The sequence below is a fragment of the Sycon ciliatum genome, chromosome 9, assembly GCF_964019385.1.
Source record: "Sycon ciliatum chromosome 9, ocSycCili1.1, whole genome shotgun sequence".
Taxonomy (NCBI): Eukaryota; Metazoa; Porifera; class Calcarea; order Leucosolenida; family Sycettidae; genus Sycon; species Sycon ciliatum.
In genome coordinates, this window is record NC_088651.1 from 17,978,323 (window position 1) to 17,997,143 (window position 18,821).

Below are 18,821 nucleotides of genomic sequence, written 5' to 3' on the forward strand. Positions count from 1 at the left end.
AGCCTAGAGAGCGTGTGTGGGCAGGCGTGTGTTTACCGCCATATTGCCAGGTGTGTCTTTACCACCATATTTATCAACCATAAGTACAGCTGCAGTGGTGTCTTCAATTCATTCTCCCGAGTCAAGCTCCGTATGAAGACATCCAAGAAGAAGATTGCCTGATGAGTCCAGCGGGGACGAAACGTACGTCGCAATCGAGCTATGTCGTTGCTGTGTCATCATCTATGTGCCATGCGCTACTTGATGTACCAGCCTGCTATGCCGGATACCGCCAGCCATGCATCGACCAGGCGCCAGGCGCGAACTGATGGTGGTGGTGGTGAGAAGGAGAGCTCTGTGCCAGAACTTTGCAGCCTAGAGAGCGTGTGTGGGCAGGCGTGTGTTTACCGCCATATTGCCAGGTGTGTCTTTACCACCATATTTATCAACCATAAGTACAGCTGCAGTGGTGTCTTCAATTCATTCTCCCGAGTCAAGCTCCGTATGAAGACATCCAAGAAGAAGATTGCCTGATGAGTCCAGCGGGGACGAAACGTACGTCGCAATCAAGCTATGTCGTTGCTGTGTCATCATCTATGTGCCATGCGCTACTTGATGTACCAGCCTGCTATGCCGGATACCGCCAGCCATGCATCGACCAGGCGCCAGGCGCGAACTGATGGTGGTGGTGGTGAGAAGGAGAGCTCTGTGCCAGAACTTTGCAGCCTAGAGAGCGTGTGTGGGCAGGCGTGTGTTTACCGCCATATTGCCAGGTGTGTCTTTACCACCATATTTATCAACCATAAGTACAGCTGCAGTGGTGTCTTCAATTCATTCTCCCGAGTCAAGCTCCGTATGAAGACATCCAAGAAGAAGATTGCCTGATGAGTCCAGCGGGGACGAAACGTACGTCGCAATCGAGCTATGTCGTTGCTGTGTCATCATCTATGTGCCATGCGCTACTTGATGTACCAGCCTGCTATGCCGGATACCGCCAGCCATGCATCGACCAGGCGCCAGGCGCGAACTGATGGTGGTGGTGGTGAGAAGGAGAGCTCTGTGCCAGAACTTTGCAGCCTAGAGGGCGTGTGTGGGCAGGCGTGTGTTTACCGCCATATTGCCAGGTGTGTCTTTACCACCATATTTATCAACCATAAGTACAGCTGCAGTGGTGTCTTCAATTCATTCTCCCGAGTCAAGCTCCGTATGAAGACATCCAAGAAGAAGATTGCCTGATGAGTCCAGCGGGGACGAAACGTACGTCGCAATCGAGCTATGTCGTTGCTGTGTCATCATCTATGTGCCATGCGCTACTTGATGTACCAGCCTGCTATGCCGGATACCGCCAGCCATGCATCGACCAGGCGCCAGGCGCGAACTGATGGTGGTGGTGGTGAGAAGGAGAGCTCTGTGCCAGAACTTTGCAGCCTAGAGAGCGTGTGTGGGCAGGCGTGTGTTTACCGCCATATTGCCAGGTGTGTCTTTACCACCATATTTATCAACCATAAGTACAGCTGCAGTGGTGTCTTCAATTCATTCTCCCGAGTCAAGCTCCGTATGAAGACATCCAAGAAGAAGATTGCCTGATGAGTCCAGCGGGGACGAAACGTACGTCGCAATCGAGCTATGTCGTTGCTGTGTCATCATCTATGTGCCATGCGCTACTTGATGTACCAGCCTGCTATGCCGGATACCGCCAGCCATGCATCGACCAGGCGCCAGGCGCGAACTGATGGTGGTGGTGGTGAGAAGGAGAGCTCTGTGCCAGAACTTTGCAGCCTAGAGAGCGTGTGTGGGCAGGCGTGTGTTTACCGCCATATTGCCAGGTGTGTCTTTACCACCATATTTATCAACCATAAGTACAGCTGCAGTGGTGTCTTCAATTCATTCTCCCGAGTCAAGCTCCGTATGAAGACATCCAAGAAGAAGATTGCCTGATGAGTCCAGCGGGGACGAAACGTACGTCGCAATCAAGCTATGTCGTTGCTGTGTCATCATCTATGTGCCATGCGCTACTTGATGTACCAGCCTGCTATGCCGGATACCGCCAGCCATGCATCGACCAGGCGCCAGGCGCGAACTGATGGTGGTGGTGGTGAGAAGGAGAGCTCTGTGCCAGAACTTTGCAGCCTAGAGAGCGTGTGTGGGCAGGCGTGTGTTTACCGCCATATTGCCAGGTGTGTCTTTACCACCATATTTATCAACCATATCTTTCGATCATTAAATTTTACTTGTGAATGTTTGTATTATGCCAGTTCTACACACTTACAATTGTGTGCTCAAGTGCAGAGCTCTGCCCTAGACTATGTCCTTATCTCTTTCTTTGCTCGCCTATTTCTCATCACTTGTACGCCCTTGAGAAACGCCTCAACTTCAAAACCTATGTATTTGTTTACCGCTGCCTGAATGGACTTGCTAGTCCTCTTCTGCGAGACCGCTTTACCTTGCGCGCCCATGGTGCTCGCACTGCAGCCACCACCCGTGGCCAAGTCTCTGCTGCTCTTGTTCTGCACCCCGCTAACACCCGATATGGCTTTAGCGCGATTTCTTATTTGGGCGCTGCCAGGTGGAATACACTTCCACCGGCTTGCCGCATGTCTAGTTCACCAGCTGAATTTCGCTCATCTATCAAATTATGCCTAAGGTTCCCTGTAAAAAGGCGCTGACGCCTGTTGGGAATTCCCTAGTAAAAGAAGGATAAATAATAAAATTAATAACTTCTTTTTAGGGGTCAAACGGGTGTACCAGGTAGCCGGGTACCCGCCCGTTAATCTCAGGTACCGTTAGTAAAAGGATACCCGTTAGTAAAAAAAAAGGTGGATTTCAATGATCCCATCGTATACCAAGACTCAAAATAGGAGTGCGGATACTCTTTTTCCTTTTTCCTGTTCATTCCCGCTTTCGACTTTGTCAGGCAGGAGCAGCCTGAAAGACGTCGTTCTCTCCACTCTAGTGCAAGTAAAAATCCTCGTACTGGAGGATTTTGATTGTGATGTGAGAAAATGCAAGACTTGAAACTCGTTCTAAGTTACTAGAAAGCCAGTTAGTTACGATGGTTCTCCGACATCGATATGTATGGCAGCTGAGTCAGTAGAAAGTTATGATGGTTCTCCAACATCGAACCTGCCACAGCACTTGAAGATGAACTAGGGTCACCAGGCTGAGTGACCAGTCGGAGTGTCACACACGGTGATGTCCGTAAGTGGTAGCTATGATACTCATGGTTGTAGGTTTCGTTTCACGAGTTCAACAAGCTAGCACTAGCAGCTAGCTGGCCAGCAGCACATCAGCTGTGTCAGGCACCCCAGCTAGCTATGGGTGCGAACATCTTCTGAATGCGAAGAGTACCAGTTCTCTGTGGACATAGCAAATAGGATTTCGCGAGATCACGGAAGTTTTGCTAAACTACTCTGTCCTTGCATGCATGGCTTGAATCACATCGATCTGCAGTTGATTTGCGTACATGTAGCACTAGGACCATGTACGATTGTAACTGCCTGTGAAGTTATGTTTCATGGGCAAATGTACGGATGACATTCATTTGGAACCTTCATCGCCATAATATTATTATGAGACACGGATCAATTGCGAATCATGATATGGTATCAAAACACAACCTGAGAATATACAAATTTAAATCATGATTTATGTGAGAAGTGCGCAAAAAAAGTATGGCTGCTAAAGGGTACCCGTTAACCCACCCGTTAGGAAAATTACCCGTTCGTTAGTTAAAGGTACACCCGTTTGACCCCTAACTTAAACCTTGGCTCTCCATCTGAGTCCAATAATAATACTAAGGCGAGACCAAAAAAAATCGAGATTCCCGGGCCCGTGCGCACCAAAATTGAGCCAAAGTCAATTTTTTTTCTTTTTCAACAATGCACTGTCGATCATTTGCATGGTCATGATCGATCTCGTACCAGTACTTGGCCGCATTCCTGCATATGCGCATGCAGCTAGCAGCGCTGGGCGCGCACGACACTTGTCATGTAGATCTACATCGTATACATGGTTGTGCTGGCGGTTGAGTCTGCTCGTGCTGCAGCTGTTCTGTCATGTAGGTCGGGTCTACAGAGGGTTGCGGCACTCGTGTAGTCGTAGTACAGTGCAGTGCATGCAGTGCAGTGCCAGAACTGATTTGCATCCTACCTGACTGGCCGTTGGGCTTCTGAGCTGAGATGAGTGTAGATCTGCATTGTACTATGAAACTGTTGCAGTTCGAAAACGGTGCCGGTGGCTCACACACGTACGTAGGTCCATAGCTCGTGCTGCGCTGCGCCAGCTTCGCATCATGCATGCCGTTTGGCGAAATGCAAGACGTGTATGCGCAAGCTGCGTACGGACGGGTCCGTAGTTTTGTTACATCCATGGCGGATATCCATTGATCTGGAAGAAGATAGCTTCGCTTACGATTCGTTTTCTATCCAGTTTTCTAGCAATGCTCGACGAAATCATGTTGCTACCTGCGTAGTCGTTCTAGCTTGGCGATATTGTCATGTTCCTGTCAGTGAACTGCGTTAGCAGTCAAGGAGTTTCGCTTTGAGACAGGGTGCTTGTCGGACCTGTGAAAGAAACGTGCACTTTCACAGAACTTTTTGATATATTCGTTGCTCGCCGTGTCGGTGATACCACCTGCAGCCAGGTCGTGGAGCGATGTTCATTCTTCAATTTGCAGAAGGGACAATCAACTAGCCAGCTAGTCCAGTGTCCATCAGAGACTCCAGTAGAGATAGTGGAATCGTTCGACTGCAACGCCGTGAAATACGTTCTTTTCACCGTTGCGCCCTGTCCTAGTGCTGAGCGCTGCCCATCGGCGTTTGATCGGCTGATGGAAGGTAGTCGGACACGCTTCGCAAAGAGCAGACTGCCAGATAAATTCTCACGGCCGGCGGGGCAAAGTCTGCCGTCCGACGAGCGTCTGTTCAACGACATAGTTGATCTCGTGGACAAGCGAAGGGTGAGGTGGTCGGATTTGTCTCTGGACAGTGGACGCCAGTTCTTGTCTGTTCTCTCACGAGCATTGTTTTACGTTGATGGGCATAGTGATCGCTTCAAGGAGAGACACATATCGCTACTCCATGCGTTGCAGCAGTTTCATGGGTATAACAATCCAACTGCTACCAAACATAAACATGCGTCTCTTGACGTTGACAAACTGAGCATGCATGTGGATCGGGTGAGCGGCGTACTTTTGCTGCCATTCCTGAATGGTTCTGACTACAAGGAGCTCAACGCCTGGGCCAATGGATGCTGTGAAGCCATGCAGCAAATGGCAGCATACCTCCGTCAGCATTCAATTCATCAGATCGCAGACAGTACTGCCATGGAGCCAGCCAGGCAGCCAGAGCAAGATAGCTCTTGTGTCATTGTTCCTGCGTGTGACCAGATTCCTGCAGCCTTCATTGACTTGGAAAAGAAGCTGGACAGCTGCGGCGAATACAACATAGTAAATGTCATGGACTACGCACCTGCTAGTCGGTATGAGAGGCGCCATTTCATTGACAAGATCTGCAGCAAATCAGTTCTGGCAGTCTTCAAATACCACAGTGGTGGATCTCACCAAGCCATTGTGTGTGTTTGGAGGCTCCCCCCGTGCTTGGATGACCGAGACGAAACTCGCCATGCATGCTGCATAGCGGAGCTCGTCAAGAAAGCACGTGACTTCCATACGAGAGCAATGAGAAAAGACTTTCTCCACCGTTGGCAAATGGCTTTCCAGGGCAAGGCCTCAGCAGCAGCTTTGAAAGCAATCTACTCAGAGCTTACAGGTGATAGCAGCATGTTGACAAATGCCCAAGAGAATAAAACTCGTGAGAAACTGCTGGAGTGGATTCTGAATTCTGATGACTCAGATTTCCTTCTCGACTATCACAGTGGCAGTGGACGGCTGAAGGAGGGTGCCTTTGAGCACTTCTGGGATGAGGTGGAGAAGTCCCTGAATGAACAAGAGCTAGCTGTCCATGAACGCCGTCATGGTGAGACCATGTTCTTGCCCGTTGCAGTATCAATGACGTCTCTGCACAAGGCGATATGTGACCGCCTTGATGCTGGGCCTCACAAAGGCGTCAGGCGAAATAGCACGTCATAGTACATTTGAGATCAGCGGGAAGAAGATGACGACGTCCACTAATTCAGTATCTGTGCACACGAATCTGCTGTGTGTGTGACTCTGTGTGTCAGCTATGATATCATCTTCTGTGGTTCCATGCCTAGCATGTACGTCTGAACCATCCTGCAAAGTTTGAATGACGTAGGTTGAGCGATCGATCCGCGAAACATACTTTTTGAAATTCTCTTCATAGTATATCTTCCACCACTGAAATTTCGAATTTCTTCGAAAAAAGTGCTGAGAGGGGTGGCTTGCAACCTCGATATGGCTTGTTCCAGGCATGCTTTGGAGCCATCTTCTGTTGAAGTAGTGGCAGGGATCTGCCCTGCAACTGCTACAACAAAAAATGATTCGATCTGAGAAAGGGTGAGACCGCGAATCTCCGTTGAATATTGAGTATTTCAAGCCTTTTCACGACGAAGATGGAGTTCTTTTTGGAGATGGACGGCGCGGCAAAGGACATGGTGTCCGACTTCTGGCGTCTGTTGAAGCCAGGGATCATTTGTCCAGTCAGGTCGGCAGCCTAACCGTCGGTAAGCTTGTGTTTGGGTCCCGTTCTGCTCGATGTGGTAGATCACAAACAATTTGATATCGCACAAATTGATCTCAGCATCGTGCGTACGGTATTTTATATTCAGAAAATCCCAAAGTGTCTCTGTGTGGCCGTCCTATGCCACGAGAAACTCCAATCAGGCTCCTATGTCCTCTGCCTTCATGATTGAATGTCCACTTCGTTTGAACAACGAACACATCAATCGAGGAGGGCTTTGCAATGAAAAATACAGCTATACTGGAGCTGAAAAAAGAAAGAAAAAAACGTGCTCAGGATGAGACTCGAGTACACGCATACTCTCCCAGCAGGTGAAACGCAAATTTTTGTGAAAAATGCGTGACGCCGACTGACCAGTAATTTCGCCTGACGGTGCAAGACACCATCAGTCGAACTCCTTCGCCTGCAGTTTCAGCCGAGCAATGAGTATGTCAACTCATCTGCAAGACACACAGGTCGCTTCAACATTCGCTATGCCGTCCAGCAGAGACAAATCCATGGTCATCATGTTGATAGCCACTACGCCAATGCACAATTCAAGTATGTGAAAGAATATGCTGTTGCACATGCTGGTGAAGTGGCGCTCTTCTGCCTTGACGACAAGGCTGGTATTCCTGTGGGAGAACCAGGCACTCCTCTGTCAACTGGAGTCCGAGGCCATAATCGTTCCCTTGTAGCATCTGGCGATTCTTTGGCAGCTAGCGACCATGACTGGCATGTTGCTGGTATCACTCCATCCGTCAGCCTGCACGTTGATATACCAGCGTCTCTTGGAGAGAGTTTCTTCACGGGCCAAGTGTCGGTCAACTGCAAGGAGAGAGTATTCCAGCCCTCCTGACCTTTCCGGCATGCCTAGGAACTGGAAACTCTTTTCCGTTCGTCAAGAGATGCTAACAAGAAGGTACTGGTAATGTACACTGGTGGTGGACCAGACCACAGAGTCACATTTGGATCAGTCAAGGTGGCCCTTGCATGCCTCTTCATGGAGCTGGACCTGGACCAGTTGATAGCTGTGCGTACCTGTGCAACGCAGAGTTGGATCAATCCAGCACAGCGATGCATGTCCCTCCTGAATCTTGCTCTCCAGCACGTTTCACTTTCCCGAGCCACCATGAGTGAAGAGATGGAGAAGCTGGCGAAGAACTCTACAACCATGGCTGAGCTACGGTCTGTGGCTTCGAGCCAGCATACATTGACAGCATGAAGGGCGTCATCGGTGCCATATGTGAGCGATTTAAGCAGTTGGAGCTGAAGGGTATGCCAGTGGCAGTAGAAGAGCCAGCGAGCGAAGACTCTATCAGCAATCTCTTCCGCCACGCTGAGGCCATTGACCCAGCACTCAAGATTCACTCTTTGCAGAAGGCTGATCTAGCCAGTGCAGCGAAGTACCGTCAATTTAGTGAGCGTCCCACCCGGGCGACTCACTATTCCTTCCAACTGCGGAAATGTTCTGCTGACAGCAACCCATGTGAGTGGTGCAAGGAGCATCCAGCGGCCACAACAGAGAGGGCACTCCATTGGCTTCCATGCCCTGAACCTGCCGATGACAAGTCGTACCAGCCGTTTCAAGCGTGTATGATGGCAGGGAGCCAGATGAACGCCATCGTCCGTCACTTTGTGCCAGTGCCAGCCACCCAAGGGACGCACAACACTCCGAGATCATGAACTCAAATAAAGTTCGAGCCGCCGTGAAGTGTTCCGACTGTGGAAAACCGAGATGCGTGTATGCGAAGCTGAAGCTGACGAAGCCACAGCACGATGCCATCGCTGACATGATATCTGCAGCGGAGTACACTTGTGGTGCTCCCTTGTTCATGGACGACAATGAATTTGCTGAGATTGCTATCGTCAGGCATGGCATCAACTGCACGAGCACCATGGAGGTCCCATACTTCAACTCTAAAGCCGATTTGCGATTGTGCTGCTTCTTCTGTGGAGGAACCCATCAACTGTTGCAAGACACGGATCCGTACATGCTAGGCATGCGGCGGAAATACAGTGTTGTCCGTCCACTCTGCTCAGCTTGTCGTACCGAGGGACGAGAAGCTGCGACCCGCAACCAGACGAAAACGGGAACTGCTGCAAAGCGCTCTAAGAAGTGAGAGGTTATTGATCTGATCCAGCCATGTGGTAACTGTATGCATATGAAATAGTGTGATTGTTTTATTGCAATACGCATAGACACTTGACTCATATGTGTTTCTATTAAAATACAATTCTATAACGGGTGGTAACGCAAATGTGCGAACTTTAAACTTTCCAATACAGCAGTATATAGCAGTTCATGTGTTATAATTTCCTGTAGTGCTATTCTACCTGGCGTCAATTTAATATCCATAGTGTAATATCTCACCTGTGTCGAGAACTTTACTGTTTGTGGTGATATAAAGTGCTGCGTTGAGCGCAGAACAGAACTATCAAGCAGGGCTAGCATCACACATACATAGTATCGTACTTGTACATGATAATTCAACATGCAGTACATACACAATGGTATACAATCATGTACATGGTACAGTATATGCATGCTATGCTGTCATCATCATACGTGTAGTACTGTATATATACATGCACTAAAAAAAATATTTAAAAAATTTAAAAGAACCCCCGCCCGCACCAATTTCACATGGGTGCCGCCCGGGAATCTCGATTTTTTTTGGTCTCGCCTAATAATAATAATAACAACATCATTATCATCCTCAGGCAGGCAGGCATAGTGGGATGGTCTTAGACCTTGATTGAGAAACAGAGGGTACCAGGTTCAAGTCCTGCTTGGAAGCGGAAGGAATTTTTCCAGCCGTGCTGCGACCCACAGTTAATTGGGAACTCGTGGCCTGGCACGAGGGTAACATGGATGCAGCTAATGGGATTTCGGTCTTTGACCACTTGGTGGTGGGTCTGATCTACTCACCTCCCACCGTTTAGGCGCTGCATCTGCGCCTTTGATCCTAGTTAAAGGGTGGTGGCGTTCCCACGGCGGATGCGGAAAACTCGGCTTCCAGCCGAGTCTCACGCGAACCGTGAAATTTTTTAATTTATTATCATCCTCTACTGATGAGCTCCGACAGGGAGCAAAACAGCTGTCTAGACGCGTGGAGCAATAATATTTTCTCTCAACGGAAGTGTCCTTGCTGGTGTCTGTATGGTTCGGCTGAAGAGCGCGTGGTTGTGATGAGTTGGGAATGCAATGAATAATAACATCACAAAGAAAGATCGTATAGTACTTTGGATAACGTTTACCAAACATGTAGTACATTTCTACAGATTCATATAAATTATAAGTGTTCTTACCAGTTGCAATAGACATTCCAACTCCATGGCATTAAACTTAGTAAGGGCTTGAATAGGGATTAGGTTGCTGATATCCCATTCGATCTTTTACACTCTATTGGGGATGTGAGCAAAACAGAAATCGAAACAAAAGGCCATGAGGAAGACGAAGAAAATCAAGTAGCAAAACAGCCCGGGATCCAGAAGTGCCCAGGAACTGACAGAAACTGGCCGGACATGTATGCGGTGTTCACAATCACACACAAACACACACACACACACACATTCACACACACACACATGCACGCACGCACGCAGGCACACATGCACAAGCCAGACACACCAGAAAGAAAGATAGCAGCAGTAGCAGCAGCAGCAGCAACAACAATAGCAATCACACACCAACACGCCACTACACATTAACACACATGTATGTTCATCCACGAACACCCAAGGTGGTCTCTGGCACCTCAAGCACACTCCATGCTTTCCCATTCTCCATCATAACCAGCACGAACACACACACACACACACCTCTCTTCGGCAAGCCCACTGAGCTCCATTCAGCCATTCAGCTGGGGAAATGCACTTGTTTATGTCACCGTGGATATGGTGAAAAAATGTGTCATGCACGACTTTCAGCCAAGGCCGACTCTTTTGATACGGCCGAATGAAGCCACATTCTTGACAAGTGGCTGAAGGCCGAAGCACACTGGGAAGTGCAGAGATGACGTATGGAAGGCTTAGCTCCACCACAGAGAAGGTCGATCACTGCAGAAATTGGTCATTTTCAATTAGTGTATTGTCTTCACGAGGTGAAATAAGGGCTGTGCTCAATGCTGTTAGTGCAGTGAAATGTTTGTTAGTAGTTATCTCCATTGTGTACTGGGACGTGACACCGACAGGAGAAAGCTGGAGTGTGGAGACATCAGCAGACAAGCGAAAATAGTGACAAACACAATGCTGAAATCTTGATTGGGAAAAATCAGACGTTCAGTATTTCCCCCAACCAAGGACCATGCCGTTTGCTCTTTCCACTTCCTGAAGATGGATGTGATGCTCCCTGGCGACTCTCCTATCTCTCGTTACATCTTCTGAAGCCAGGTGAGACGACGGGTGGTGGAGATTGACGAATGAAATAATGACGCAGGTTTGAAAATTTGCTAAAATGTCTCAGGAAATATGGCGAATACCAAGCATCTTCTCCTAGAGGAACCCACTTCCTAGGCACAGTCAGCCCAGGGAAATGCAGGAGAAGGCCGATAAACTGTTCATGGCACTAACAGCATTGCACACAACACTTCTTTCACATCGTGAATACAGTAAGACAATTGAAAATGACCAATTTCTGCAGTGATCGAACTTCTCTGTGGTGGAGCTAAGCCTTTCATACGTCATCACTGCGCTGGTCGCTATGGCAACGTGAGTATACAATTGGGGATTGGCAAGTTTGGCTTGTCGTATGGAAGCGAGAGATATGCCATTCGAACCGATAACACTGAAACTGTCTTAAGACCAACACCTGATTGCTAATCTTTTTCAAATGGACTGTACACGCCTGGTATTGCATGGTGCATTGTAGGGTGCATTGCAATCAATTGAGCAGGTAGTCTCTAGCCACCTGGTCCAGGGACCTACATGGATAACACACGTCTGTGGCCGAATGTGGGAGAATGTGGAGTGTGTGGTGCTTTTTGTTGCTCTGGCCAATGCATACTCTACAGGGTACGCTCATTTCATAATCATTTTTCTCTCTTCGAACTCCAGTGAGAATATTCACGCCATAATGGGAAATCATGGCGAGCTTTTGCGACATGGTGGAGATACGTTGGTGGCTGTTATGCACAGGATTTGTGACCTCGCATGGACGAATGGTAGATGGCCAACATCATGGACAAGGTCCATTCTTGTTCCCATCCCTAAGTCTGGAGACCTTCGGCAGTGCCAAAACTACAGGACAGTGAGCCTCATCAGTCATCCGAGCAAAGTGCTACTGAGGATCTTGCTGAAGCGCCTGCAGCCGCAAGTGGAGGGTTTGCTGGCGGACGAGCAAGCAGGGTTCCGGAAGGGAAGAAGCACAGTGGAGCAAATCTTCAACCTCAGAATGTTAATTGAAAAGTACCGTGACCATCAGCAGGCTGTGTATCATTGCTTCATCGATTTCCGTAAGGCCTTTGATAGGGTTTGGCACAAAGCGCTATTCAAGATTATGAGAGCGCATGGCATCGAAGCAAGAATTGTGGACCTGATTGAAGCGCTTTACGCTACTACTGAAGCTGCCATCGTTGTTGGATCCACTATCACCGACTGGTTCACCACGTCAGTGGGTGTCAGGCAGGGCTGTTTACTCTCGCCTTGTCTGTTCAACGTATTCCTGGAGTACATCATGTCTGACGCTTTGGAGGAGTTTGATGGGTCAGTATGTATCGGCGGCATGTGCGTGACCAACCTACGTTTTGCGGATGATATAGATCTAATCGCATCGTCTGTGGAGGAGCTGATGGACCTGACCGAGCGCGTGGATACGAGTGCAACAAGACTAGGCATGCAGATCAATGCTTCCAAGACCAAGTCAATGGCAGCGCCGGAGGGCGGTGGTGATCTGGGGTGCATTCAAGTAGGCAATGAGCGAATAGAAGAGGTATCCCAGTTTAAATACTTAGGTGCCGTAATCACGTCGGATGGCAAGTCCGATGTGGAGATAAGAAGACGCTTAGCACTAGGGAAGCAAAAGATCATTGAGCTTCAATTCATTTGGAAATCGCCATCACTTTCTTTGCCTACTAAATTTCGTTTTGTTAGGTCTATTGTGCTAGCGACTGTTTTATACGGATGCCAATCTTGGACATTATCTGCCTCATCAATGAGAAGAATTTCATCCTTCGAGATGAAATGCTTCCGCCGACTCTTAGGAGTAACATACCACGACCGGCGTACCAACCAATCTATCCTGGAAGAAATCAATGACATCATCGGAGCAAGGATGCGGCTAGCGAACGAAGTCAAGAAATTTAAGTTGATGTGGTTTGGCCATGTTACGAGACATGACGTTTTCTCCAAGCCCTTCCTGCAAGGATCAACTCCTGGATCTCGACCGAGAGGAAGGCCCGCAACATCATGGATTTCTAACATTAAAAGTTGGACGGGTCTTCCCTTGCATGCTCTCTCTCATGCAGCACACGATAGAGTTGGATTCAGAGACATCATTCACAATTCTCTCGCTGACTAATGCCTCTACGATCACCTTGTGATTATGAGTTATACATACATACATACATGGGAAATGGATTCTCTCTCCACCTCTCCAGTTACGAATCCGAACTCCCCGAGGGCACAGCACACACGTCCGTCATACAGAGTAGGCCCACAACTATACAAAAAGACTGTCCGTGACTGAGGCAACTAACCCGTCAGGTGATAGCAGGTTTGTCTACTCTCCAGTTCCAGCTCCAGTCCTGTCGAGACCAGCTCGTCATGCACTTGAGACCTGCTGAGTGTCCGCACGCACGTCCCTGGGCGTCCAAGGCGTTCGATTTTGAACACCGCCGTCAGAGATTGTCCAGCCAAGACGTTTGCACTCGCTGAGCAAGCACCTGTTTCAGATTGCCGCTGCACACTCGCCGGAATGCGCTCACAGTCCTGGAACAGTCGTGCCACTAGGATGCTGCCCACCTCCTGTTAGCTTGCCCTGTCAGGCACAGCAGTCGAGCAGCTACAGATCTATCTACAGCGTACCTTCACGTCAGTCAGTGAGCCAATTTTCACACAACCATAGGAAGTGATCCAGTTCATACAACTGGAGAAACGGATCTTATTTTCAACTACTTGTGTACTGTATATTGACTGTGATTTTCATAATTTGCATGATTTGTAGCTACCGCCCCGGAAAAGAAGGCAGTGTTGAGTGGGAGGTCATGACATGACTCATGAGTCATGATGCCTGAATTTTGCCCGACGCAAGCGCACGATTCGGCCAGATCAGCACAGCGTGTCTGATTTGATTTCTTATGGCACGAAGCAACATTATTAGGAAAGGCCAAAGGTCAAAAGGTCGAATTATAATAATTTATGCCCGAAATGACGTCAAACCAGGCAGTAGTATTATGCTACTCCGTCACTGGATAAACTGGACTCCTGGACCGTGAATTCTATTGTATTGTATTGCTTTTATTTTACATGGCAAGTCAAACGGGCACTCATGCCCAATGTTATGATGACGATGGAAAGGGAGAAAAGAGTAAAGCGGGATTCACAGAAGCTTATTTGCGATGCGACACGCGATGCGACGCGATCTGCGATGGATGCGTGCGATGCGAACTCGCGAAATACCATTCACAGAAGAAGTCAGCGATGCGACAAAGTTTTGCTGATTTGGGTACGTCACCATGATATTCGCGCGGTTTGACACAACTTGTAAAAATTTATAGGCAACTCTTGCACCTTTGTACAACTTTGCTGTAGAAAAGGTCAAAATCGTACACCAAATCGCTTGTCGCATCGCATCGCATCGCAAAAGTTGAGCCAAGCTCAACTTCTGCGATGGCCTGCGATGGCCCAGTTGCGGCAGTTGCGTGGGGTGCGACATGGCTGCGATTTGGGGTTTTCCGGGTTTCGCGTCTGTCGCATCGCGTGTCGCATCGCAAAAAAGCTTCTGTGAATCCCGCTTTAGAACAAGATTAGTTTTCTTACATGACACGTGATCGTTGCCGGGGCCATGGCCAATAGGCGATCTTCCCGCCGCGGGCATAATCAGGCCATCAGGACCGTTTGACGTCATTTCGGGAGTTTCAGGACCGTTTGACGTCATTTCGGGAATGTTCGGACCGTTTGACGTCATTTCGGGAATAATTTTTCGACCTTTCGACCTTTCGACCTTTGACCTTCCCTAATATGTTGCTTCGCGATGTAAGAAATCAAATCAAGCACGCTCTGTCTGTCATGATGGCTGAATCTTGCCCTTGCCTGCAGCCCTCGGGCCTACGGCCCTTGGCCCGGGCTGCAGGCTCGGGCAAGATTCAGCCATCATGACCTCCTGAGCGTGCTTGATTACATACATCCTGGATTATCGGGAGTGAAGAAAACAGTGAGTCTAGGAATCTCTCCTGAGATTCACAGTAAGCTTGTTTTGAGGGCAGTTAGCTTTTTCGAGCTCCGTAGTTTTCGCAGGTTTTGTAGTAGCCAGCCGGCAGCAGGCCGGTCTGGAGAAGGGTAGGTACTAGGTAGTTAAATACATGTAGGTAGTAGTTAGTTAGAGAAGTGTATACGTATGTGGTATGGCTGCAAATATGTCTGCAAAAGGTAGTTCTAACCTAAGCCGCGGTTCAGGCACCCCACCGCTTTGGAGTCACGTCGAAGGAAGGCAATCACCCCTCCCGCTGCCCTGCGCATAGCTACAGGAGGTTCGTACAGTGCCTCGTTGTCTTCAGGAAATCATGAGGCCCCCGTGGACATGATGAAGGAATTTAGGACGTGTATGTCCGAGTTGTTAGACGAACGGCTGGCAAACCTGGTGACACAGGTTGCAAACCTAACCACGGAGGTGACAGCTCTGAAGGCAAGACTTGGTGATCTGGAGCGCGAAAAGACGGACCTTGCCGCCACGGTACGGTTTTTGACAGACGACGACAGCAATACAGCAGTGCAAGGCGGACCAGTTGGTGCACCATTGACCTCTGACGCGGCAAATGCAGGACCGATAGTTCAACTCGAACCATACAACCTCTCCGACATCATTGCAGAGGAGGTTGAGAGGTCCAACCGTACTACCAGCGTCATAGTACGAGGACTGCCTGCATCATGGAATGAAACCCTATCCCTGCATTGCAGTACTCTGTTCAAATGTTCGACCTCTGACCTGCTGGAAGTCGAACGCTTGCGCCCACTCGCTACTGAACATGAGACTCCAGCGCCAGGTCCAGCTCCTGTCAGGGTACGCTTTGGAAACAAGCACCTCAAGGCGTCAGCGTTCAAGGATCGCCTTGGCCTGAAAGTGAATGGACATGATGAGTACGTCAACAACGACCTGACTCGACAACAGCAAACGAAGCGGAAGGCAGTACAACAGAAGTATAAGCAACTTCGAGCCAAAAAGGTCAAGTGCTCTCTGCCTTATGACGTCATATTGGATGACAAAGGGACACCTCTCTCTGACAATGCCATCCAGGATCTGCTCAGTCTGTGCGCCAGATTCAAAAAAAGTCGTCTAAAAGTTGACTTTTCATTTTCCGCACTGAGCAGTTTGCGGGTACTTTTTGAGTCGCATTCTCAATGCCTATATTGAGAAGAGTGAGTTCCATCCAGCTTCACATTTAGACTACGGTCAAGCAAGTAGGACCCAAACCAGGCGTGTGCCTCTGGTGCCATGAATGCATTCATGTGGCCCAGGAGCGTAGGATCATGTACTTTATCAAACGCTTTCTGGAACTCGAGAAATGCACAGTCTAATCTCTGGCCTCTATCAGAGAGACGGGCAATCTGATGGGTGAACAAAATGAGTAGATCCGTAGCTGATCGTTGTGGAACGTAAGCAAATTGACTGGGCGAAATTATGCAATTACGGTAAAGAAAGCTGTTCAGGTGATGGGCTATGCGGGATTCGAAGAGGCGGCTGATGGGATGAAGCAGTGAAATTGGACGGTAGTTCGTGGGCAAAGAAACACTTCCTTTGCCCTTAAAAAGAGGAATAACCGTTGCTGATTTCCATGTAGTGGGAAATTGTGATGTGGATAGACTGGAGTTGAACAAGTAAGACAAGGACTCGCATACTAAATCAGCCATGGACCGGGGTACTGGAATAATATGATTACTTGAAGTCGATTTTCGAGACGAAAGATTTGTTAGGTCATAGTGGACTGGTGGACTAGTGGACTAGTGGACTGGTGGACTAGTGGACTAGCGGACTTAACTTGGTGAAAATGTTGGCTTCTGGAACCGAGGAGTGGTAGTGTCAAGGGAGGAATCTAAACAAGGGAATTGATTTGCTTCTTGTGGTAACGTACACTGATTGGCGAAATGCTGGGCAAGAAGGTTTACCTTTTTCAATTGCGTGTTAGTCCGACGATCGCCATCTTGTAAATCTGGTATCAATGGTTTACGAGTTGAAATGTTGCAAAAGTCCTTAACTCTCCTCCACCACACATATCCACCTATCGTGCAACCCTTCGAGATACTGGCAGCGTTCCGAAAGGCAGATCTGGCAGCACGGATTTTCTTACGATAAATGTTCCTGGATACACATTACGCTGCCTTTGCCTCAGTTGATTGTGGATTTCGCAGATAAGCATGGTACACTACAGTCTATTCTGTCGCCGCCGAAATTGACGCAGGTCAGGTGTGTACCATGTCTGATTTTGTTGATCACGCTTACGCACCCAGGTTGATGACCTTTCGATTAAATTTAGGAAATGGGATTCCCATGCTTTCCAAGAAGCATCAACAGTTTCACATCCATAGAGGCGCTCAAGGAAACGTTCCCTTCCCATCAGGAGACGAAGCCAATTAAAATCAATTGTTCGATGCAGTAGAGTGGTCCGTTGTGGTGTTGGTGCACGTAGTGTAAGAGAAACGATAACAGGACAGTGGTCTGACAGAGGTGGGAGAGTGTTGGTAGACGAGATGATATCTGGAATATTGGTTTCTACGATGTCAAGTAGAAGAGTGCAAGCACTGCGCATATTGTGGCGTGTAACATCCTTATTGATAACCGTGAATCCATATTGCACAAATGCCAGTTGCAGTGGTCTACCACTACTGTCAGTGACGTCAGAGCCCTTCCATGCACAATTTCTTGCATTGAAATCACCTGATATGAAGTGTGTCCTACTTCTCAAGTAAGTATAACCAAGAGTGCATAACCCCCGGCGGTTATGGACTCTTGGTATAATCCTTTATCACTTGCAAAGATGATGCATCCCAACGTGCTTTCTGAGGTGTAAACACATCAATGGTTGCTCTTCGTTATGCTCAATACTTGAGTGACGACACCCTCTGAAGATAGTCGCCGGGCAGCCTTCTAGTGAATTAAATCACAAGTATACACACACACATACACATACACACACACACACACACACACACACACACACACACACACACACACACACACACACACACCTGGTCCTGGTCCTGGTAAACACTGCCATTACGGTCACGTGTCCCCTCGCGGGGCCGACAACATGGAAAACGACGCGCGACGGCACAAAGTCGGCAGTCTGCCGAGAGATCAGGGACCATGTTCAATCGGCACGACGAGAGAGCCATCTTCGGCAGGTATGGATTTGGAATCTACGAGTAGAGCGGCAGCACCGGCCAGAGGCCCTGCAGTGGGCCTTGCAGCATGAGAGGGGGAGCCGCACACGCGGCGGCGGAGGAGTCGCCTGAGCAGCAATGGTAGACCCCGCCGCCCGGCACGGAGCATCCGGGAGTTGGGGCACTTGTGGACCGCCAAACCTCCGGCACTGCGGAACCAGCGCTCACAGGAAGAACATTGTCGGCTACCTCTCTGCACACACACACACACATGCACACACACACACACACACACACACACACATGCACACACACGCCCACGCACCTTGAAGGTGCCCATTGCTGATGGCGATGATAGGAAAGGGACTATCTGCTAGCTTTGCAGTACGGAGTGTGGCGCTTGAGATCCCCGAGACGACGGCAGACCTTTCCACATGCGCTGCGGAAGCCAGAGTCCGGATCAGGGGAGCACGGTCGGGAGGACGACGATGAGCAATCTGCCCCCAGGCAGAGCAATCCTCGGCAGCATCAAACCAGCAGTCAGAAGGCAAGGGGGGGGGGGGTGGAGCGGAGATCATCCACGATGACGTCACTCCACCGCTTGCGTGGAGCATCTAGAGGGCGCGTTGCAGGGAGCTCCCCAAACAAAACTCACTTCGGCATACG

The 18,821-nt window shown here is 49.0% G+C and overlaps 1 protein-coding gene across 1 annotated transcript in view; it reads right to left on the reverse strand.

The window, feature by feature from the left end:
- LOC135824314 (sushi, von Willebrand factor type A, EGF and pentraxin domain-containing protein 1-like) overlaps positions 1 to 13,714 on the reverse strand; it is a 72,595-nt gene extending 58,881 nt beyond the window's left edge. Inside the window, exons 1-2 of the mRNA XM_065337048.1 lie at positions 13,316 to 13,714; positions 9,930 to 10,023 (exon numbers count right to left, since the gene is read on the reverse strand). Of these exons, the coding sequence (XP_065193120.1) occupies positions 9,930 to 9,945 (16 nt within the window). The 5' untranslated portion in view covers positions 9,946 to 10,023; positions 13,316 to 13,714. The remainder of the gene's footprint in view (positions 1 to 9,929; positions 10,024 to 13,315) is intronic.
- Between the last annotated feature and the right edge of the window lie 5,107 nt (positions 13,715 to 18,821).